General features: G+C 37.1%; 1 protein-coding gene and 1 long non-coding RNA gene across 11 annotated transcripts; one reads left to right on the plus strand and one right to left on the minus strand.

The window, feature by feature from the left end:
• Nucleotides 1–688: 688 nt before the first annotated feature.
• Nucleotides 689–11,808, minus strand: LOC112166886. 8 transcript variants are annotated; one of them, XR_005799853.1, is made up of 10 exons: nucleotides 11,570–11,808; nucleotides 11,303–11,367; nucleotides 10,223–10,399; nucleotides 8,593–8,654; nucleotides 8,022–8,079; nucleotides 7,696–7,784; nucleotides 7,467–7,572; nucleotides 7,170–7,242; nucleotides 6,634–6,948; nucleotides 3,194–4,063 (listed from the first exon to the last, which is right to left on the minus strand). It is a non-coding gene; the product is annotated as an uncharacterized LOC112166886 (long non-coding RNA). The 8 variants fall into 8 exon arrangements; XR_005799855.1 differs by lacking the exons at nucleotides 3,194–4,063; nucleotides 6,634–6,948; nucleotides 7,170–7,242 and adding exons at nucleotides 689–748; nucleotides 1,138–1,796; XR_005799852.1 differs by lacking the exon at nucleotides 7,170–7,242.
• Nucleotides 11,809–12,222: 414 nt separating this feature from the next.
• LOC112166883 (cytochrome P450 72A15) lies at nucleotides 12,223–23,257 on the plus strand. Of its 3 annotated transcripts, none has more exons than XM_024303812.2 (5): nucleotides 20,316–20,448; nucleotides 21,183–21,400; nucleotides 21,733–21,980; nucleotides 22,076–22,454; nucleotides 22,692–23,257. In XM_024303812.2, the coding sequence occupies exons 2-5, from the start codon at nucleotides 21,203–21,205 to the stop codon at nucleotides 23,112–23,114; spliced, it is 1,248 nt and encodes a 415-aa protein (XP_024159580.1). In that variant the 5' UTR covers nucleotides 20,316–20,448; nucleotides 21,183–21,202; the 3' UTR covers nucleotides 23,115–23,257. The 3 variants fall into 3 exon arrangements, with proteins under 3 accessions (XP_024159581.1, XP_024159580.1, XP_024159579.1); XM_024303811.2 differs by lacking the exon at nucleotides 20,316–20,448 and adding an exon at nucleotides 20,464–20,843; XM_024303813.2 differs by lacking the exons at nucleotides 20,316–20,448; nucleotides 21,183–21,400 and adding an exon at nucleotides 12,223–12,511.
• Nucleotides 23,258–24,078: the final 821 nt, after the last annotated feature.

Raw genomic sequence — 24,078 nt, forward strand, 5'->3', positions numbered from 1 at the left:
AGAGCGATTATATGCACCAGAACGTCCAAATGTATTCCTAAGATTAGGGTTTCGCTCTTGGCGCCCCCTCTTTGGGGCGCGACTATAATTAGATTCCGGAATATGCTCTGTTCCCACGGATCTCGAATTGTAGTTCTTCATAAGGATATTGTCATGTTTTTCAGCGACATTCATATCTCCAATGAGCTCATGAAACCTTATGATCAGTCTTGCATTAACATCGATTCGATAGTTCTTAGCAACCATCAATGCAGAAACGGGGAAGGTAGAGAGAGTTTTCTCAATCAACATTGCATCTGTGATCTCTTTACCACAGAATTCCATTAAGTATTTAATGCGAAGTGCTTCCGAGTTATAGTCAAGAACTGACTTGAAATCACAGAAGCGAAGACTATGCCATCTCACTTCTAGGTTAGGAAGCAAGGAGTTACGGACGTTACCAAATCTTTCTTCGAGTGAGACCCACAGCCTTCTTGGGTCTTCTTCATTCATACACTCGTACTGGAGCGAATCATCCATATGACGAGTCATTAAGATGATGGCTTTCACCTTATTTGCCTCTAAGGCTGCTCTATTTGCTTCCAAAGTTTGAGCCTGCTCAACAGTTAGCACATCCTGGCTAGGCTCGAGAATCATATCCAGGATTCCATCAGCCTTGAGATGCTAGCGGATATCACGAACCCACCTGTGATATCCAGAGCCAGTTGTTCCCAATGGAGCAAAGTCCAATTTGTTCAGGTTACTCATCCTGAAAGAGAACAAGAAATTAGGGTTAGTTTCGGAGCGAAATAGTCTATCACGAAAACATATGAAATTTCTGAGCGTAATCGCTTCCAAGAAATTAGGAATTTCCGAGCGTAGTCGCTTCCAAGAAATTTGATTCCAAGAGATATTGGATTAGATCGAAACAATGATGTAAGTGGTCGATCATAAATTCTCTACAAACTCTAAGTTTGGAGATCTCAACAAGCTCTAAGCTTGGAGTGAGCACGAACCCCCACAGTTCGGCTTAATTTGGTCTCCCTTATAATGAAGAAAGGGGGTAGAAGAAGGGAGGTTACAAGTCCCCGAAAAAAAAGAGAAATTGAATTAAAAAAACTCAAAAAAAAAAAAACAGGAACGTTTAGTAAAAAATACCTTGAAATAGGTCACCAGAAAATTTGGCTGGAAAAAGTCGCCGGAAAAAGTGCCCAGAAAATGGCCCGAATAGTGGTCAGAAAGTCGCCGGAATTGTTGACCGGGGGTTGACTGGTGCTGACGTGGCAGTGGGTCCGTGCTGATGTGGCACTGTCTGGAGCTGACGAGGCGCTGACGCGGAAAGCAGACATGATGTTGACGTGGCGGTGACGTGGACGCTGACGTTGGGCTGGTGTCAGTGGGCTTCGGTACTGGGCTTCAGGCCTATCCTTTCTATTTCTGGGCCGAAGGCTGATCTGTTGATTTTGGGCTGGGCTGAGGCTTCTCTTCTACTTCTGGGCTGGGCTTCTTGGGACAGAGAGAACCTGCAGATGGAATTTGCAGGTAGCGGTTCACGGTGCAGTGGTATTCGGTGGGCGGTTCGGGTACTTTCCGGCCGGTTCCGGGAAGGATTTTTCCGGTTCCCGAAAACTGGGGTGGCGCTGCAACTTCTGACAGAGGATGGCTGTGAAAAGTGGACTGAAAAGATGTGAACCAAGCAGGGAGCCAAAGGATTCTTCTTGGGGCCGGTTTTCAGGTGGATTCCGACCGGTTCTGGGGTGGCGCCGCCGGTTTTGAGTTCTTGGAGTCTGTGGCTTCAAGGAGGGCGGCGGAGGTTTCTGGGATTTAAAGGTTACGATTTTAAGGTTTCAGGGTTAGGGCTTCGTGCTGATAACGTGTTGTAGGGAATCAGAAATTGAGAGGAAATTGCTGTGTATTCTCATTGATAATAGGGGCCTCTTTATATAGAGGATTACAATGCATAGAATCTCAATCATACAAGGAAAGTAATCGTACATTGAATAGGAATGTAAATCATTCTAATTTAACCCTATTACCACTACAGCAAGTAACCTAGAGTTTGGGCCAAACACAAACTAGGGTTTACTTGAACACTTTTAACCTTATTTTCTAAATATGTAGAAATCTAACCTAAATAAAGGTGAAAAATACTTGAATGTCCTTGTTGGCTTAAGTTATTTACATTATTCTATGAATCCAATTAAGATTTCTCATGATCACTGGACATCTTCTCTTTTTCTCTCTTAGGTCCCCTCACCACCACCATCGATCACCAGCAAACTTACCTACCTCCCATCATGGTGTTCAACACTAAACCCAGGCCCAAATGCTTCCTAAAGTTTCTTAAATCTCAATCGATTCACTTGATTGTCGCTCTTGTTATTCTCATCAATGAGATATGTGAATAAACAAAAAATGAGATTCAGGCCAAGGAATTTCGATCATCCATTGATGATTTGTTTATTTTGGAATTGTTAAACAAAAAAACTGACAATTTAGAGGTTCAATGAGGACTTTTTCGATGGGTCTCAATTGTTCCTATGACAAATTGCATCATCGTTATAGCAAGGGGTGAGGCTATTGCCATCCTATAATTTTCTTTGTTCACCCTACTTGCTCATTACACTCTACATTTTAATTTCAATTATTAGATTTACTTATCCAACTCATTTCTCTTTCCGGGAATATCCTCCATCATATGACATATCAAATTAAAAAAGAAATTTTTTTTAACGAAAATTTCTCATTTTATTTATATCAATTAAAAAAACGTCCTAAAATATATTAAAGTTTCCTAATAAAATCATAATTTGATTTACTTCCATTTTTTTATTTTTTCCATTCAGTTTCACTGTTCAATTATTCCAATCCATATTAAAAAATTAGTAAGTGCTTGTTTCAAAAAACAAAAAATTAGTAAGTGCTACTATATATGAGCAATGAAAAAAAGATTGATTTTTTTAGTGTTTTAAATTTTTTACTTTCGGTGTTTATAAAGGTATTATAAATATTTTGATGAAGTTAACAGTAATGGTTTTGTGAATTGAATAACGAATTAACGATGAGGACACAACAAAAAGATAAAAAAGAAAATTGTAATAAATTGAAAATTGGATAGAGAAGATGAAGATTAATGTTATCAGAAGAGAAAGTAAGTAGTTTTGTATTTAATTAGTTCTGTATTTAGTTTTTCTTAAAAATTTAAATTTTAGAAAATTAATATACTTATTAGTCATTTTGCATTTGGGTAATATTGTCTTTCAATAATTTAAATATTTGCAGGGTGAACAAAGAAAATTATAGGGTGGCAATAGCCGTGCCCTGTAGCAAGGATGAGTTTTTGCAGCCTAGATTGATAAGTGGTGTTGAAAACCTCGTCATGTTTTCGGTTGTTGCTCTAAGGGTTATCTAGTACTAAACCAACTAGATCACTGTTTACAATCTTCATATCTTTTTATAATTTACAGGAGCAGAGGCACAACCAGAAAGAAACAAGGAGAGCAATGGCCGATAACAAGGCGGTTACTATCCAAACCAGGAAGTTCAAGATAAAAGTCTAAAACAACTTCTCTCCAGAAAGCAATTCGTCGTCATTGATGTTCTGCATCTAGGAAGACCAAGCGTCTCCAAATTCCATCTTTGTTTTCAAGTTCCGCTCCCATTTTGGAGAGGTAAATCCACTGGTTTTGGTCTGATTTACGATCCCAAAAAAGTAAAACTCTAAATTTTGGGTACTCATGTCTTTTCACACTCTAAAATGGTTAGATTTCAATTTTTTCTACAAAGAGGTCAATAATCAATTTCCTCTTTTTTCAATTTCCTGTTTAAAAAGAGGTTATTTTTCTAAATTTCTCATCTAAAAAAGAAGAAAATGAAAAGTAGAGGATGAGTAATTTAAACATAAAATAAGCAAAAGCCTAGTGTGACTGTCTTCCATATGAAAGGAGGTGAAAGGCTGAAAAATAGCCATTATACATCTCCAGGCTCTCCCGTCATGCTCTTCTCCAAATGGAAAAAGGCAAAATCTTCTCGTTTCAGTATGTATATGGAGGACTTTCAGAATTGGAAGGATGTTACTCCCCAACTGTAAATTTGGAAGAAGAATGAATCCAGAATAAATTGGACATAAAAAGAATATTCATAAGATTGAATGCAAAATCAAACAGAACATGCAACGTATCTGATGCCATAGATAACCACATAAATAAATGACAATGAATTCAAATTTAAATGTTCAACAGCCGTGTCATTTACATAGTATTCATTTAACAACACCAGAACTCCAGAATAACAAACTGAAAACGGTAACAAAAATAAAATTTGTTAACTTCCCCATAAAAGCTAAAGAATTGCTGCTACCGAAACGAAAAGATGCCAAAAAAAGAACAAAATTTAAAAAACCATATCAAAATTGGAATTGCTGTTCGTTTGTAGGCATAAGATGCTAACCCAAATCAGATCAATTAAAATTCAGTATACACTTATAATTTCTTATCTAAAAAATATGTATTCCAATGTTTTGGAAAGAACTTGATATTTATAGTAGAACTGAAGTTTATTTAGTTTTGTAAGGTAATCCGATGCAATCAGGGGGTGGTAGACTATGGTTATTGCCAATTAGAAATGCACCAAATTCACATTCATTTGTTGTCATTGATTTCTGTATTTACAGTACTTAATCATGACTACTCCAACATATTTCAAATTTGAAGTAAACTCCAGGCTTAAGAATTTGTTCCAGTAAAAACCTGGGAAATTTGATGCCTGGAAATTTTCATAAAGAAGCAATTGAATTGAATTAGTAAAAGTTTCCTTATTGTTGCTAGACAGTGCATCAAAGTAAGTAGTACCGAGTGTATCTACTTGCTGCAACAAAATCCAAGAGAGGTAAAAAAGTAGTAGTGAACCAATTGTCTAGAGTTCAGATTTGCTCCAAGGAGTTTGTTTCCTTTTTCAGCTATCTGCTTCCTAATCTTTTTCTTGCATTTACCTTGAAGAAAGCCCATGCATTCCTAATCTCTTTTGTTCTTTCTCGCCAACATTTGTAAGGCCATAACACACACACACACACACACTCACTCCCTCCAGAATTCAGTGAGAATAAACAGCTACGTCAAATCAATTGCCCTTTAACATAAGATTGCAGAGTAAGTGCTTCACTTATGTCACTTCCAACTACTTGGTCATAATGCTCTAAAAGCTGTATATAGTGACATGAAGTTTAGCAGTATGCATACAGAAGTGCTAGAAAAAGAACATAAAGGCAGTCCCTCGATATAAATGTGAACAAAATTATATATGATTTTTCAAAAATTATAACTGCATAGACCCCTTTCACCAAACTGCCCTTAATCTACAAATTCCACAAAAACAATATGTTTTATTGTACAAATTTCCTGCAATAAACTTACACCTACAGTATCAACTCACATAACATAGGATTATATAATCACGTTTATTATCATGATGAAGGGTTGGATCACAAACATGATTAAAATAGATAGTTCTCAACTACAGAACAATAAAAAAGGGAGAACAGTAGAAACAGGTTGCATTTATTTGAATTTTGTGCTAAAACTTCAACTTGCAATGCAAAAATCATCACACTAACCAACAAAGATGTATGAAAGTGGCAGTAAAACAGATCATAAAAGGAAACTCTAACTAACGGATAACCTTTTCAAGAGAAAAGACCAAAATAGCTAGTTGCTAGGACATAGAGTCCAGCAATAAGAGGAAGCTGCCCAAGTTCATATTCTCTATATGCTAATATCTAATACTGGAGTATATGAACTTCTATTTCCTTAAAACTGTTTTGATCCTTAATGAGATCAGCAATTCAGAAAACATAGTACTATATATTTTGCCTACAGTTCATCTGGGTTTCTAAAGTTGTTTGCATGTATGTAAATGTAATAGAAACCTTGGCCCCAACATCCCCCGGGAATAATATGTTGGGATGTAATTTGCAGTAAGAACAAATGAACAGAGAGAATGAAAAGGAAAGAAAATTTAAAACTACTTCATTTCTTCGATGCCAATCAAATGGCTTGGTTCACAGTACATAAGCATTTGGAATAGCAAACAGACAAAATTAGCTAGCTGTCATGATAAGGATCACAAAGGATAAACTCTAGTGACTAATATGCTGTGGTCATGGGCAGAGTTAGAGATGGGCCTAATTGCTAACGAGAATGGTAAGGATGGATTACTCTCATCATAATATCACTCCTTGATTTTGTTTGGTTGGCAGGGAAAGTATTTCCAGAAAAATATAACCAGTTAGGGTTGAGCTTTAATGAAAATCTACTATTTCTGAGGTGTTCAACTCCCAATCCTACAATCAATTAACGATTTCATTTTTCACTGCATATGCATTTGGGGGAAACAAAAAACAATACAGGAATGCATACAAACAAAGAAACCCAATTCCGACCTTTTTGTAATCCATAGAAAATCTCCGTGCAGAAACTATCAAGATCAAAACCCAATAACCAAATTTGGAAACCAGCAAAGAACAAAACCCAGATACCCAATCCCAAATTAAAGCCCCAAACACCCAAAACAGATAAATTAACCCAGATGAGATTCCAGAAAAGAGCGAGCGAGCAAGCAAAGATTTCAAATTGAACAACAATGAGAGTAGCCACTTACAATATGGTGGCTTGGATTGCAGCTGTTGCAATTGCTGCTGGAGGCCTCAAATTGAAGAACAATGAGTGGCTACCACCATCACTTTCTCTCTACATATAATTAGCAGATACATATCATGAAAACTCCTCGCCCTCTCTCTCTCTCTCTCTCTCTCTCTCTCTATTTCTCTCTTTCCGTCTCTGTGAATCAAACTCTCTCTATTCTCAAAAAAATAAAAAATAAAAAGAATCAAACTCTCTCTCTCTCTCTCTCTTCGTGTCCATCTCCATGGATGTGGTGGCAACCAAACGATGGCGAGATACAGACAGCATAAAACTGAGGGGCAAAAACTCCGGACGTTAAGGGGGCAAAATTGAAAGCACACTATTCATAAGGAATGATATTGTTCATTAGGAGTTGGAGCTTTAGAGTAGAGAACTAGGTAGAAAGGCCCGCGTGATGCTGCAGGTTTTTTAGTCGCAATAATAATTTGTGTATTGTTGTAAAAAACACTGAATGAGAAAACAAAGAAGAATAGCCAAAAAGCTTGTACGTACATTGATCAGTAGATGTACAAAATGTCTGCTGTTTCAGGGACCATTAGCATTACAAAAAACATAGACAATGGTCCTGACAACCAGATGATTATTGAAAAATAAGTTAAAAAAATCTAGGCAATGTGTTTTCAAAAGTCATGTCAAATATTCATTAACAATTACGTATGTATATGGACACCAAATTACTAAATGAAGAAGTAGCTTCATTTACTGATTAACCATATTGAAAGATAAGCTAAATAAATCTAGATAATGTGTTTTCAAACTATGGTCTTAGTGAAACTCCTATATACAAACCTGAAGCTTGTTCTGATTTCTAACAACTAACAAATTCAGCCATCAGACCATGCAGAAACATTCCAACTCTCAGCATACAGATGCATTTGACGTTGAGCTAGAGAACCTGTATTATGTTAATAAAATTACAGTATATCTATGAGCTCTACAAAACCAATTTGCTATGAGAACTGTTCAGTGATCATACCAATATTTCCCAGAGATTAACAATTAAAACAGAAACACTTACTTGTTTCTTGCTATAAACTTCCACTTTATTGTTCTATTCAACCTTCCTCTTCTCTGCCTTGGCCTGGTAGAGTGGTAGGGCGCTCTCTTCTGTATAATTTTTATCCAAAAAGCGCAATTAAAAAGTTATTGGAGAATATTCCAGCAATTAACAAATGATTCCAAAAAGAAAAGGCTAAAAACTCACCACCAGTTTTACCAACCTCGTCAATACCGTAAAAGTAAATATATAAAAATTAAAATCATTCAAAATTTGACCCAAAAAATCACAGCAAGGAGAAGTTGAGAGAATTGAGCATGTAGATCTGGGAAATGAGATTCACTTACAGTAGTGACTGATCTGTTGTTGGGATGTTCCTTCTTGTACTTCTCTCTAAACTCCTCCCTATTCAAAATCGAAACAAAAGTCAGCAAAATAAATTCACACCAAAAAAAAAAAAAAGGAAAATTTTCACAGATCCAAAAAATTTATGAACATGCTCAAAGGTCACTTTTTTCTCTACTCAATAAAATGAATCCCACAACCCCAGCTGAAATGTAAATAAAGAAAGGGAGACAGGACTTTGAACTTGGCATCGAATCCGACTTGAACAAATTGTTGGGGGACTAACAATCAAAATGTAGGAGCTGTAGTTTGCCAAAAGAAAAGAAACAAAACAAAACAAAACAAAACAGTGTAAATGCTACAAAGAATAAAGAGAACTGCATAGAATAACAAAATACCACGTATGAGCAATACATTGTGAAAATAATATATGAACCAAGGTCCAAAAACAATAAAGAGCCTGCATATCTTCATTGAGGATAAAATAGAATTGTACATGAATATCCAATAACAGATTTTGGAACCGGAGAAGCCAACACCATAATATCTAAGAGCATCAAAGGAGGGTTTTACCTGCAACCAGTTTTTATAAAATCCTTCAATGTAGACCCTCTTTAAGTCTCTCTAGTACATACCTGAATAAAAATAAGAGATTCAGATAGTGCAAAATAACTAACAAAGCAGCAGCAGAAGAATGAGCTTTCCTCTGTTTTGGATGGGAACTGAAAAGGCCAAACAACACAAAAATGAAATCCTGAAATTAAGCATAAAGCTAGCTACTTCATCACAACAGTAACTCAAGAAGCATAAAGACACCAGCTTCATATCAAAATTGACTAAAAAATAATAAAGGATGCATACCTGACTGAAAATAAGAAGCTGAGCTCTTCAAAACTCAGAAAAAAAGCAACAGTGGCAAAAAACATGAGTTTTTTATTTTTATTTTTAAAGGGAAGGTCTAAAAGCCAAAGAAAACAACAATGAAATTCACAACACATTTTATTTAGACTCAGAGGGAGAAAAGGTATTATTTTGCCATTAGATATATTTTTGAAAGCATCTTTAACCATAGGAACTTGCTGACATTTGAACAAAGCAACAGCAGCAAAAAACATATCATTCTCTAAGCAGTAAGTGAGCATTAAAAGCTCGAAGTTCTTAAAATGAGATGATCAGGTAATTGCCTAAAAAGCAGCCTATCAGTTACCTAGGTCTCGATACATAGTATGGAACTGCCTGCATTCGTTTGCCAATTATCTTTAGTTGAATTCATATTTTGAACTTTGACTCTCTTGATCTTTCATAATATTTTCAATGACCGAACTGTTGTTAAGTGATAAATAGTAACTCTTAAGATCTGTGGTGTTGAATCATCCCTTCTCATTCATAAAACATGGACGGCCACATCATTCAGAAAAAAAAAATTGAAATAATTCGTATCTGTGCCATGTTTATATTCTTCTACTGGTATCAGACAAAGGAAAATAGTATTTTGGAAACCATTAGTTTTAATATTTTCAATTGAGCATAAGAAGATTTTAGCCTGCATTAAAAAAGAGAAGAAAATCTCTATGAAGTTTGTAGAATAGACTGGCATGAGGTTAGAGAAGAACAAACTTAAGTGCCAATTTTAACCATGACAATTTACAAAAAATACTTGTTTTCATAACGATGCATTATTGTGCTTATTTGCTTTTGCAGGTTCACTGAACTCACGGCATATAATGATCTTTGTCAAAATATGCAAACTAAAGAAGGGAGAGAAAGTATCTGTCCCTGCAACTTCTGATCGGTTGGGAATTTGGTAATATGCTAAGGTTTTTGGTTCCTAGGTTAGTAGATGTGCAGGAAGCAAGGCACTACCTAAACTGAATTTAAACTCGTTATAGGTAGCACTGCATTCAAGGACAAAGAAGAAGCTGATTTAGAGTCAGCTCTCCAAAAGGTAAATGCTAACTTTCATTCTCATCAATGGTACTGTCCTGATGGGATTAACATCTAATTCAACAATGTGAGGGCTGAAATGCTAGAAGCTGCAGTTGTTAACCTGAACACCTTTGGCAGAGTTTAGGGTAAAGAAAAAAGCACTTGTGCTCAACCACATATTCAACTATTGTTCACATTTAATATACTACTTAATATTCATAAAAGCTAAGTTAAATGAAGTCAAAGAATATATAAGTTGCAGTCCGAGAAACTATACCTGCTCTCAACTCAGTCCAGTTAACAATAATATGATCCAACAAAACCAATACTCATCAAAGCCTCTGAGTGACTACCCCAACACAATGCAAAACCTCATTCAACTCCAATGCTTTTGAGAACCCAGTAGTTACAATGCAGTCAGCTGGTGTACACCAAAAAACTCACCCAACGCAAGCTGCATCATAAGTCAATCACAAAATAAGAACAGATATTTTAAAGTTTGAAGTTCAGTCTTTCATTCACAGAACAAATATATTTTAAGCTATATGAAATTAGCAGAATACCATGTAGTCTAGCTGTAAATAAACAAAGGCTTTGTTACAATGACAATCATATAATTCAGAACATATACCACCTCTAGCAAATTCTCATGTTTATTTCTTCCAAATTCACATCAAGTGCTGTTCACTTTTTCTTCATTTGTAAGCTCATTCACATTCACATAAACACAAAGAAAAAATAAAGTCAAACAGATTCAAATATAAACCCAAATGAAGCAAGAGAACTAATCAGCAGGAACTTAAACAGAAAAACTTGAAAATAACAAAACATAGGGCAAAAACACACCTCAGATTAAGGTTGGATCTAAAGGTGCAAGTCATTCTTTTTTTTCCAGCAACAATTGAGCATAATAAAGCAACTGTAAACCATCGTGACATCAAATCTCATTTAGCTGCTAATGTAATCTCATATCTACTTACACCTTAAACCTCTTATATCCAACACCACACAAAACTTGAAACCCAGCAATCCACTAATCAAAACTAAAAAATCACTATCACTCAGATTTCGGATGTCAAATTCCTCTCCAATATGAATACAATCGCACCCGGTTAATTTCTCTCCGATAGTTTTTTGATGGTCGCTTTGTTTAAAGAGGAAATATGCAAAAGTTTTACACTAGTATCACAATCTCTACATTTGAAAGGAAACACCTCACTGGGTTTCTCACTAGATCTTTCTACCATGCATCCTCTTCCCTTAAACAACTTGAGAGTTACTGAAAGCAACATCCATCTTGCTTGAAGAATTATGCAAAGCAAGAAGTTAAAATTATTAGGTCTATATAATTATATACCATGTGTGTTTGAGTGTTCATATATCATAGACTGGAAAGTCCACATTGTTGAATCCAATCGCACCCTGTTTATAAAATTTCAAACCCAAGTTAATGTATTGACAACGGAAACGAATTTCATCAAATTCATTCATATCACACACAAACCCAATTCAAAACAACACAATAAGTAACAATTGATGTCCCTAATTGTCTTAAAATACAAAATCAATGGTGGAAAAGAGCAAGAAGCCAATTGATCGAGAAGAGCAAAAATAAAGTAAATACCTCTTAAAATCAAGAACATCGCCACGTCCAGAAAAGCCTGTGCTTTGTCTTTCTTCGAGGAAGCTCAATTACCTTGTGCTCAGACGCGAGTTCACTTGGGTAACACTCTCGCGAATTTGTTTAGCCGAAAACAAAAATAGAGACAAAGAAGAGGCATACTTCATACCTATCATTATTAATTGTCGGGTACATGCACCTCTTCTTTATTTTTATTTGTCGTTTGCATCAGTTTTCTTCTAGATTCTTTACACTTGTTGAATCTGCTGGCATTGAGGTGAGATCATCGGGTGGTTAATTCCCCTCGTTGGCAAAAATATATTCCTTGCGTGATGAGCAAGCATCCGTGGTCAACAAGTAAGCTGACTATTTCAGCGGCTGTGTTACACTACAAGTCTTGTCTTGGCAGTAGAGATGCTTGCAAAGTCCGATTTGTAGGCTTTGTTGACTAGCTTTCGTCTATGCCTTCACACCAATGAATGGAAAATTTACTTGAAGAAAAAACTTTTTCTGCTCGTCATGGTATACATGTATTTAAACGAGTTAGTTCTTCACTATTAGTAGTACACAACCCATAAGCCGTAACACCTCTATTTCTTTCTTTCTTTCTTTCTTTGTCCCATAGCTTAGCTAGCTTAGATATACAAGCGTCAAATATGGAAGTAACATTGGCTAGTTGGGTAGCGCTGAGCCTTGTGTTTATTAGCATAATAGTAAGATGGGCATGGTGTGTGCTGGATTGGCTTTGGCTGAAGCCGAAGAAGCTAGAAAGATGTTTGAGGGAGCAAGGCCTTCAGGGCAATTCCTACAGGTTTTTTGATGGAGACTTGAAGGAGAACTCTATCCTGCTCAAACATGCAAAATCCAAACCCATGAACCTCTCCACCTCCCATGACATAGCACCACGACTCATCCCTTTTCTCGATCAAACCGTAAAAACTTATGATATGCCAAATCACCTTTTATATATGAATATATTGTTGAGGAAATTAGGATCCTTCCCGTCAAGGCTCACAGAGTAGACTGATAAAAAAGTAACAAATCACAAGACAAGCAACAAGAGAACACCGAGATTTAACGAGGTTCAGCATAAATCTATGCCTACGTCCTCCCGAGAGATACATGTTCTTCACTATGAGAATAATTACAGTACAAGATACATTGAGCTAAATCACCATAACCCAAACCCAAAACCCTTGTACACCCACACTCATAGAATTTCCCAAGAACTCACTCTCACCCAAGAGCTGTATTCACTCTTGACATCTCTGCTCCCTTACCCAAGAGATATACACTCTCTTGTTGATGATCGCATGCACCGACCATACCTTGGTTTACTACCCATGCCCTCTATATATAGGCACCCCAATTATAATCCAATTGGTAGTAGGAAAACCAAACCTTCTTGTACAGGAGAAAAGATCATATTCCTGATAGGAATAAACTTTGACATCAACCATGTCCAATTAGGAAGACTAACCAAGTCCAACTAGGACTTGCCTTTCCTAATTAATTCTCATCACATCCTAACAATCTCCACCTTGATGAGAATGCCATGCAAAATTACCTTGCATCATCTTTAACCATTGGCCTTTTTTGTACCAGCAACACATAGCCTGAATCAATTGTGGTCCTCCCTGATTCGCAATGGCCAATCCTATGTGTAACTGCACCGAGTCAACAATCAACAACTGAATCTGAAGAGGGACCTCAAAACAACCCCTTCCCTAGCAGGATTTCCTTCTCACTATCATTTGAACTCAGAAACTTGTCAACGACGTCTCTGCTGTACCCGCAAACGAGACTCGCCTATGCGCACTCTTGTTTCCCATTATCCATCGAGGTCTGACATACCAGATGATACCTACCACACTGTTCTCCCTGTATGAGGACCGTACAGCCATGTGTGATTTTTTTCCGGCTCCACCTGCTATAAACACTTATAGCCCTTGGAAACCAACTAGCTCCTGAATATCAAATTCCTCTATAACTTTGGGACATCGTCACACCACCCAAAGTAAGCCAATCCCAAACCTAATATCCAGTCAAAGAACATGTGTCACCTATGGAGATTGTGAGAGCATCTCCATATGAAAATTGGTTTCTGCTACAGCAATGTCATCCAAGCCTTTTGCTTCATATGACCCTAGTCACAACGCTTGTAACATCCTTGCCTCTGGATTTAGACCTGCTATGATCACTAAATCCTCAACAGTTTTCCGTGCATTATCCGCTGTCTTCTCTGGTTTCACATCCTTTCCCTTCAACACTTAACTAAGCCCCGTTGAACTAGGATGTCTTTCACTCACTTATACCCAAAGAGTGAAACTTCCTTTTCTGTCAAACTACTCCACCTCAATTTATGAGGCAATACCTGAAACCATGACGAACAACCACGATCAACATGCAAACCTTCGGCGAACGAAAACCACGAATGACAAACAAGCATGATCGCTGACACCATGAACCACCTTAGTGAGATATACACTCTCACCAACCATCATTCCCTTGAGTCATATCCTGGTCTCTTGCAACTCCACCTTTGATTAGGATTTTTCCTGAGTCTGGCTCGCACCACCTAGCCTCCGAGTCACTTCACCTATCGACTACCTTCGATTAGGACTTTCTTGAGAATCTGACCCGTTCCACGTTGCTAGGAATTTTCCTCGAGCTAGCTACACCTAATGCACTTTTGAGTTAACACCTTAACCATCTAACTGACTCTACCTTGAATGATGAGGTGTCCCAGCCAAACCTTCGGCTCTAATACCACTTGTTAAGGAAATTAGAATCCTTCCCGTCAAGGCTCACAGAGTAGACTGATAGAAAAGTAACAAACCACAAGACAAGCAACAAGAGAACACCGAGATTTAACGAGGTTCAGCATAAATCTATGCCTACGTCCTCCCGAGAGATACATGTTCTTCACTATGAGAATAATTACAGTACAAGATACATTGAACTAAATCACCATAACCCAAACCCATAACCCTTGTACACCCACACTCATAGAATTTCCCAAGAACTCACTCTTACCCAAGAGCTGTATTCACTCTTGACATCTCTGCTCCCTTACCCAAGAGATATACACTCTCTTATTGATGATCGCATGCACCGACCATACCTTGGTGTACTACCCATGCCCTCTATATATAGGCACCCCAATTATAATCCAATTGGTAGTAGGAAAACCAAACCTTCTTGTACAGGAGAAAAGATCCTATTCCTGATAGGAATAAACTTTGACATCAACCATGTCCAATTAGGAAGACTAACCAAGTCCAACTAGGACTTGCCTTTCCTAATTAATTCTCATCACATCCTAACATATATGATGATATATGTGTTTAATACAGTTAACGATATTCAGTACCATATCCATGCTTGCCATAAAGAAGACGAGCGAGCTGTAAACTAATTAGACCGAAGCTCAAATGTTCATAGTCACAGGAAGAAGTACATGAGTAGTCTGTGCATATTTGAGATGTTATACAGGGTTTTGTTTATCTACGTACTTGAATGTGGTTTGTGAGTACTCTGTGCATATTTTGAGATGTTATACAAGGTTTTGTTTATCTAGGTGTGATCGATCCATAACTATTAGGAAATATCTTGATCCATCTAAATTCTATCTTCAATAGGTAAGAACTCTTTTGTTTGGATGGGCCCCGTACCAAGGGTGAACATTATGAATCCTGAAGATATGAAAGATGTCTTCACAAAACTCGATGATTTTCCGAAGCCTGTGAAGTTGCTAGCAACGGGTCTTGCAAGCTATGAAGGTGAAAAATGGGCCAAACACAGGAGGATCATCAACCCATCATTCCATGTAGAGAAACTAAAGGTATTACAGATAATTATACAATTGTCCTAATTTTTCATTTGTTTTGGTGGAAATAATTATATCAACCTCATTAAGAGCTATAATTGGATACCGGAATATGCTCTATATTAAGATTAGGGTTTCGCTCTTGGTGCCCTCTCTTAGGGGCGCGACTATAATTGGATACCGAAATATGCTCTGTTTCCACGGATCTCGAATTATAGTTCTTCATAAGGATGTTATCATGCTTTTCAGCAACATTCATAGCTCTTAGAGCACCCACTACCTATGTACGAAGTCATGGGTTCGAGTCACCATGGGAGTAGGAGTGAAATCCTTTGATCCTCTTTAAAAAAAATAAAAAATAAAAAACAACATTCATAGCTCTAATGAGCTCACGAAACCTTGTGATCCGTCCTGCAGTAACATTGATTCGATAGTCTTTAGTAACCATCAATGCAGAGACGGGGAAGGTAGAGAGACTCTTCTCAATCAACATCACATCTGTGATCTCTTTACCACAAAATTCTATTAAGGATTTAAAGCGAAGTGCTTCCGAGTTGTAGTCAAGAACTGACTTGAAATCACAGAAGTGGAGGCTATGTCATCTCACTTCTAGGTCAGGAAGTAGGGAGTCACGGACGTTGCCAAATCTTTCTTCGAGTGAGACCCACAGCCTTCTGGGGTCTTCTTCATTCATACACTCGTACTGGAGTGAATCATCCATATGACGAGTTATTAGGATGATGGCTTTTGCCTTATTTGCCTCTAAAGCTGCTCTATTTGCTTCCAAAGCTTAAGCTTGCTCAACAGTTAGCACAGCCTGGCTAGGCTCGAGAATCGTATCCAGGATTCCATCGGCCTTGAGATGCTGGCGGACATCACGAACCTACCTGTGATATCCAGAGCCAGTTGTTTCCAATGGAGCAAAATCCAATTTGTTCGGCTTACTTATCCTGAAAGAGAACAAGAAAAAAGGGTTAGTTTCGGAGTGAAAAAAGCTACCACGAAAACATATAAAATTTCTGAGCGTAATCGCTTCTAAGAAATTAGGGATTTCTGAGCGTAATCGCTTCCAAGAAATTTAATTCCATGAGGGATTTTGGATTAGATCGAAACAACGATGTATGTGGTCGATCGTTTTATTCTCAACAAACTCTAAGTTTGGAGGACTCTACAAGCTCCAAGTTTAGAGAAACAAGAATTGAGAGAAAATCGTTGTGTGTTCTCATCGATAATAGGGGCCTCTTTATATAGAGGATTACAGTGCATAGAATCTGAATCATACCGAGGATTACATTGAATAGGAATCTCTAGATTCTTCTAATTAAACCCTATTACCACTAGGTCAAGTAACCTAAAGTTTGGGCCAGACACATTTTCTGGATTTACTTGAACATATCACACAAAATCTTTATATATCTACTAATATGGTTTAACTTCTTATATCAAATAGTATGCATTCCATGAGGAACAATGTGGAGGAAATAGACTTTATCAAAATCGACCGTTGGATGTTATCATAATAAGAAAAAATGACCATGATCAAAATTTCAGCCATTTTCGTCGTTATTTGGTTCTCAATCTACTAGGTCACCCTAAACCTAAAATAACACATAAAACTAAAATGCTCATGACCACTTACTCGCAACTTATTTTTTCGATCTGTCAGCTCTCACACTCTCGTGGGTATGATCTATATAACTTAATATAAAAATTTCAGAAAGTTTATCTCTTCATAATTTAGCTCCCCTTAGGGAAGTAGAAGTGTATAGAGGGTTGATCGCTTTATTTAATGTCAAAATGACGACGGATCGGGTTAATTTTTTTACACAGTAACTAATAATGCACTATAAATAGATGGGTAATGTCAAACTAATTTATTTCCAATTTCGATTATTTGGATTGCACAAAATGCTTACATTCCTATTAATGTAGTCTAATTTATTAGTTCTATATAAATGTATATCTTTTATGACAAACAAGGCGGAGGAAATAGAATTTATCAAATTCAACCGTTAGATACTATCATGATAGAAAGATATGGTTATGGTCAAAATTTCAATTTTTTTTGTCATAGTTTGGGTCTCGATCCACTTGGTCAACTATAAACCTAAATACACATAAAACTAATATCCACATAACCACTTATACACAACTTCTTTTTTCGAGGTGTCAGCTCTCACACTCGCATGGACATAAAGTATATCAATAAATGCAAAAATTTTAGAAATTTTATCTTCTCGTGGTTTCACTTCCCTTAGATAAATATAAACGTATAAAGGGTTGACCGTTTTGTTTGATGTCGAAATGATGACAGAACTGGTTAATTTTTTTTACATAGTACCTATTAATATCCTATAAATAGATGAGTAATGTCAAATTTATTGCTTTTCAATTTTGATTATTTGGATCGCACAAAATCCTTATATGTCTACTAATGTGGCTCAACTTGTTTTGTAGTTGTATCAAATAGTATGCATTCCATGAGGAACAATGTGGAGGAAATAGATTTTATCAAAATCGACTGTTGGATATTATCATAATAAGAAGAAATGATCATGGTCAAAATTTTAACTATTTTTGTCATTATTTGGATCTCGATTTACTAGGTCAACCTTAAACCTAAAATACCACATAAAACTAAAATGTTCATAACCGCTTACTCGCAACTTACTTTTTCTATCTGTAAGCTCTCACACTCTCGTGAGTATGAGCTATATAACCTAATTAAAAATATTGGTAAGTTTATCTCTTTGTGATTCAGCTCCCCTTAAGGAAGTAGAAGCGTATAAAGAATTGACCGCTTTATTTAATGTCGAAATGATGATGGATCAGGTTAATTTTTTTACACAGTATCTAATAATACACTATAAATAGACGGGTAATGTCAAATTGATTGATTTCCAGTTTCGATTATTTGGATCGCACAAAATGCTCATATGCCTACTAATGTAGTCTAAGTTATTAGTTCTATGTAAATATATACCTTCCATGACAAACAAGGTATGCATTTATCAAATTCGACCGTTAGATATTATCATGACAGACATAAATTGTTATGGTCAAAATTTCAATTTTTTTCGTCGTAGTTTTGGTCTCGATCCACGTGGTTAACAATAAACTCTAAATACACATAAAACTAATATCCACATAACCACTTATAGGATGATGGGTAATGTCAAATTTATTGATGTTTAATTTCGATTATTTGGATCGCACAAAATCTTTATATGTCTACTAATAGGGTTTAAGTTGTTTACCAATTGTATCATATAGTATACTGTGAACCCCAAAAAATATTTAAGAAGTGAAAATACAATTAGTCGAGACTGAGTTTACGATCTAGGTAATTATAAAAGGTACTCGAGAATATTTTCAGAAATTTTCATAAGTGAAATCCTTGATTTAAAAGTTGGATAATAAAGTACACAAAAATATGAGTTTGTGGGAATTTTCGGGAAATTTTTCAGATACTCGAGCTATATTTATAGTTTTTTTTTGAAGTTTTGGAATTATGGAAAATCATTTAAGAGAAATAGAAAATATCGCGGTGCAATCTGAGCCATTGAAATTATTCAATGCTTGATCTTAACCATCAAAATTCATTTAGAAGGGGGTTTTAAAGAACCTTCAAGCGTCTCGAAACCGTTCTCACTACCCGGCGACACTGAAACGTGACCCAACCTCATGTCTCGATTTTGGCCATCTCAGATCAACAGACCAATGGCGAATGAACCCTCTTGGCGGCGTGGTACGAGCAGTGACCTCAGATCATCCAATCAGCGGCGGTACGACGCGAGAAGCTGCTGCAACTGCGCTAGCTTTCTAGCAATTTCCGGCGACTCCGGCAGCGGTGCAGCTTGCATGTTGTACGGAAGTTGGTCTACTCGTCGTGCTCCACACGTCTATGCAAGTAGTGCTTCGATTCGATTAAGTTTTGGAGAAATTGTATTTTGGGTGCTTCAGATTTTTACTGTGATTACGGTTTCCGGTAGCAATTCTGGACTTCTGACTCTTTTCTGGTAGCTTTATATATCTTGGTTCCAGAACTGGGAAGGATGATAGGTCAAACCAGATGGTTGGCCGAACTGAGTTGATGATCTTGGGTAAGTTCAATAGTCGCGGTGCCGCTGTCGTGGTGGCAGTTTTGATCGATCTTCTTTGGTTTTCTTAATTTTGATTTGTGCTGTGAGTTGTGTGGTTGAATTCGTTAAGTTTGGAAATGAGAACAAAGGGAGAAGACACACGAAAGCGGCCAAAGTTTCAGAGTATATTCGAAGGTTTGGAGGAAGATGAGTCATGAGACCCTTTCAGGGAGGTGATTGAGTTAATACGGTAATAACCTTTAGAGCTATCTGTCCAAGAATCAAACACATATATAGCTTAGCTTCTGGGTTTGTCATTCCTCCACCGATCGATTGTTCTCTCACCTCCGAGTTCTCATTCAACTTCAACCGATGTGTGGGTGTCAGTCTGCACTCAGTGCCTTCCTCTTCGATTAGGCAGACCACGACTGATTGACGCCACAGTAGAGAGTTTTTTACCCACTGCAACTACCTTGTCATTTGCGAAAAATTTAATGACCATTTTGCCCCTCCGTGAACAGTTCGTTTGTGGCTCACCATACGCAGGGCGCATTCCAGAAATTACCTAATTGATTTATTCCAAGCCATTTTCTCATCAACTGGGTCAACTGGGCAGAAATTGTTTGTTTGTTTATAAATTATTTTTTTGGCAATTTTTCTAAGTGAAGAAACAATGCTTGTTGGATGCTTGTGTAAAAGCGTCATCCCATATGTCACTAGTGGATCACACTTTTCCACTGGGGTACATATTACTGGTTATGAAGAAAAGGACACGAAAGCACTAGATGTTTTGTGGATACATACGGCCAAGGAGATAGTCAAGACGGCCGAGGGGATAGTGAAGACTTGAGACATGGAAGTCTATCATCGAAAAAACGGATACATACGGCCGAGGAGATAGTCAAGACTTGAGACATGGAAGTCTATCATCGAAAAAACGGTCCAGCTAGATAAATATCGAAGGAGACAGAGTAAGGAGCAAGGCATTCTCTCTCTCTCTCTCTCTCTCTCTCTCTCTCTCTCTCTCTCTCAATCTTGTTTCATAGCTTAGCTAGCTTAGATATACAAACGTCAAATATGGAAGTAACATTGGCTAGTTGGGTAGCGCTGAGCCTTGTGTTTATTAGCATAATAGTAAGATGGGCATGGAGTGTGCTGGATTGGCTTTGGCTGAAGCCGAAGAAGCTAGAAAGATGTTTGAGGGAGCAAGGCCTTCAGGGCAATTCCTACAGGTTCTTTTATGGAGACTTGAAGGAGAACTCTATCCTGCTCAAACATGCAAAATCCAAACCCATGAACCTCTCCACCTCCCATGACATAGCACCACGGCTCATCCCTTTTTTCGATCAAACCGTAAAAACTTATGGTATGCCAAATCACCTTTTATATATGAATATATGATGATATATGTGTTTAATACAGTTAACGAGATTCAGTACCATATCCATGCTTGCCATAAAGAAGACGAGCGTGTTGTAAACCAATTAGACCGAAGCTCAAATGTTCATAGTCACAGGAAGAAGTACATGAGTAGTTTGTGCATTTTGAGATGTTATACAGGGTTTTGTTTATCTACGTACTTGAATGTGGTTTGCGAGTAGTTTGTCATATTTTGAGATGTTATACATTGTTTTGTTTATCTAGGTGCGATTGATCCATAACTATTAGGAAATATTTTGATCCATCTAAATTCTATCTTCAATAGGTAAGAACTCTTTTGTTTGGATGGGCCCCGTACCAAGGGTGAACATTATGAATCCTGAAGATATGAAAGATGTCTTCACAAAACTTGATGATTTTCAGAAGCCAGCATCAAACCCACTTTCCAGGTTGCTAGCAACGGGTATTTTAGTCTATGAAGGTGAAAAATGGGCTAAACACAGGAGGATCATCAACCCATCATTCCATGTAGAGAAACTAAAGGTATTACAGATAATTATACAATTGTCCTAATTTTTCATTTGTTTTGGTTGAAATCATTATATCAACCTCATTAAGAGCTATATGTAGAGAAAACAAGCAAAGGTAAAATAACACATGATTTTGGATTTTTGGTCTTTTTCATTTAATAAAAAAAAAACTAAAATATACTTAAATAATAAAAATAAGACATGAATTTCATATGTACAAGGTACATGTTGCACCTATCTAAGCCGGTTGGTAGTGTAGAAGCATTTTCTGGGAATGTAACAACTTCTTTATGCCTTTCCAAGTTAATAATATGTTCTGTGAGTACGTTGTGGTGTTTGCAACAGCAAATGTTACCCGCCTTTCACAAAAGTTGTGATGAGATGATTAAGGAATGGGAAAGCTTGGCGTCCCAAGAGGGCTCGTCATGTCTGTTGGATGTTTGGCCATCTCTACAACACTTGACGGCCGATGTGATTTCTCGAGCAGCATTTGGAAGTAGCTATCAAGAAGGACGAAAAATATTTGAACTCCTCAAAGAGCAAGTAGTGCTTGTAATAAATACATTCCAAAGTGTTTACATACCAGGATGGAGGTAAAAGTCAAAATTTCCCTTAGAAGATACTTGAAAATTTATTCATCTCCTTCACGCCTTTAATTACTTTCTCATCATAACTATTTTATTTCTAGGTTTCTACCAACTAAGATGAACAAGAGGATGAAGAAAATTGACAAAGAGGTAAAAGGTTTACTTAAGGGTATAATAAATAAAAGAGAGAAGGCTATTGGGGCAGGTGAAGCCTCTAAAGATGACTTATTAGGTGCACTTATGGAGTCAAAATTCAAGGACATCCAAGGAGATGGGAAGGTTGGGATGAGTATTGAAGATGTAATTGAGGAATGTAAGCTGTTTTACTTTGCTGGGCAAGAGACTACTTCAGTATTGCTGGTTTGGACTATGATATTACTTGGTCAAAGTCAGAATTGGCAAGATCGAGCAAGACAAGAGGTTTTGCAAGTCTTTGGAAGCAACAAGCCAGACTTTGATGGACTATCTCATCTAAAAGTAGTAAGTACACAATGCATATATACTTCTACTTCAAAGTTATCTTTCAATTATAATTGCATGAAATGGATCGGGATACCCACTACAAGAAATAAGGAAAAAATTCTAGACGAAAAGGGATTGATGCATGATTTACATTTTTGTTGATTGTAATAGTTGATGTATGCTCTTGATGAAATTTACTTGGGCAAGGGATTGAATCTGTATGGTATAACTTACCTTCACTGTATGATCCCCTAGGTAACAATGATTTTACTTGAAGTTCTTCGATTGTACCCTGCAGTGGTTGTGATCTCTCGAATCACCCACAAGAAAACACAACTCGGGAAATACTCACTACCAGCTGGAGTCCAAGTCGGCTTACCAACACTGCTCATTCACCGTGACAAGGAACTGTGGGGTGATGATGCAAACGAGTTCAATCCTGAGAGATTTTCGGAAGGAGTTTCCAAGGCAACAAAGAGCCAACTCTCATTCTTCCCTTTTGGAGGCGGTCCCCGGATTTGCATCGGACAAAACTTTGCTATGATGGAAGCGAAGTTGGCCTTATCATTGATCTTGCTACACTTTGACTTCAAGCTTTCTCCATCTTATGCTCATGCGCCTTCCGCACCTATGATTCGACCACAATATGGAGCTCCTATCATTTTACAGAAACGTTAACGAGATATGTTAGGAAAATGGCACCAATATATGTATGTACTTGTAAGTTGTAAGCATGCTGCATGAAGTTTTCTCAGATATATGTTGCTTTAGTTGTCTCATTTTTATATATTTATCAAAGTTTTAAAAAACGTTAGGCGTTAGTCGGGCGGTAGCCCAAAGCTTGGAGTCCTAGGCGTTTTTTTTTTTTTTTAATAATAAATATAAATGGATTAAATTTTTCACATAACTCTTGGTATTTTTTAAGTGGATAATGATATTGAAATACTAAAATCACTTAATAATTTGATTGAGTAATATATTCAAACACTAAAATCACTTTAAATTGTTCACGTGCTTTTATCTCAAATCCCAAACCTTATCATGTTAACGTGGCCAACCCACATACATAACAAAAAACTGCTCACTTCCTCTCTCTCTCGAACCACCTTCGAACAAACTCTTTGTCCTACTTCTTCTTCCCCAAACTCCCTGTCTCTCTCTGTTTATATATATATATATATAGCCTTTTCACTCAAATTTTTAGCCAAATTGGTGATCGCTAAGGTATCAAACTAGATTAAATCAATGGACGAACCAAATCGGTCAAACTTGAACCATTCATACTTATAATTTTAAATCGCCGTTTTGAATGCCTTGACGATAATCAATTTGGCTGAAAATTTTCAGAAGTGATCTACATATTAGGACCTAAAAACTGAATGGTTGAGATGCTAAAATATGATCGAAAAGTTGGTCTAATGACCTATCCCTAAAAAAGAGATCCCTCACTAGAAGATGTGTGTGTGTGTGTGTGTGTGTTCATTCCAGCTCCACCTAGACCGCCTAAACACCGCCTAGGCGGCCGCCAAGAGACCAAACGCCTATAGCCATTGCCTAGCCTATAATCGCAACGATGACTCAACGCCTGACCGATTTTTAGAACCTTGATATTTATCTTTTGTGGATATGTGTGCTGGAATTT

Source organism: Rosa chinensis, chromosome 5 (assembly GCF_002994745.2).
Source record: "Rosa chinensis cultivar Old Blush chromosome 5, RchiOBHm-V2, whole genome shotgun sequence".
In the NCBI taxonomy this organism is placed as follows: Eukaryota; Viridiplantae; Streptophyta; class Magnoliopsida; order Rosales; family Rosaceae; genus Rosa; species Rosa chinensis.

Bases quoted from the DNA above. Each gene is read 5' to 3' on its own strand.
- LOC112166883 (XM_024303811.2), top strand. From the start codon at position 20,555: ATGGAAGTAACATTGGCTAGTTGGGTAGCGCTGAGCCTTGTGTTTATT. The intron at 21,981-22,075 runs GTAAAAGTCAAA...TTTTATTTCTAG, and splicing joins GTTTACATACCAGGATGGAG to GTTTCTACCAACTAAGATGA. The intron at 22,455-22,691 runs GTAAGTACACAA...ATGATCCCCTAG, and splicing joins GACTATCTCATCTAAAAGTA to GTAACAATGATTTTACTTGA.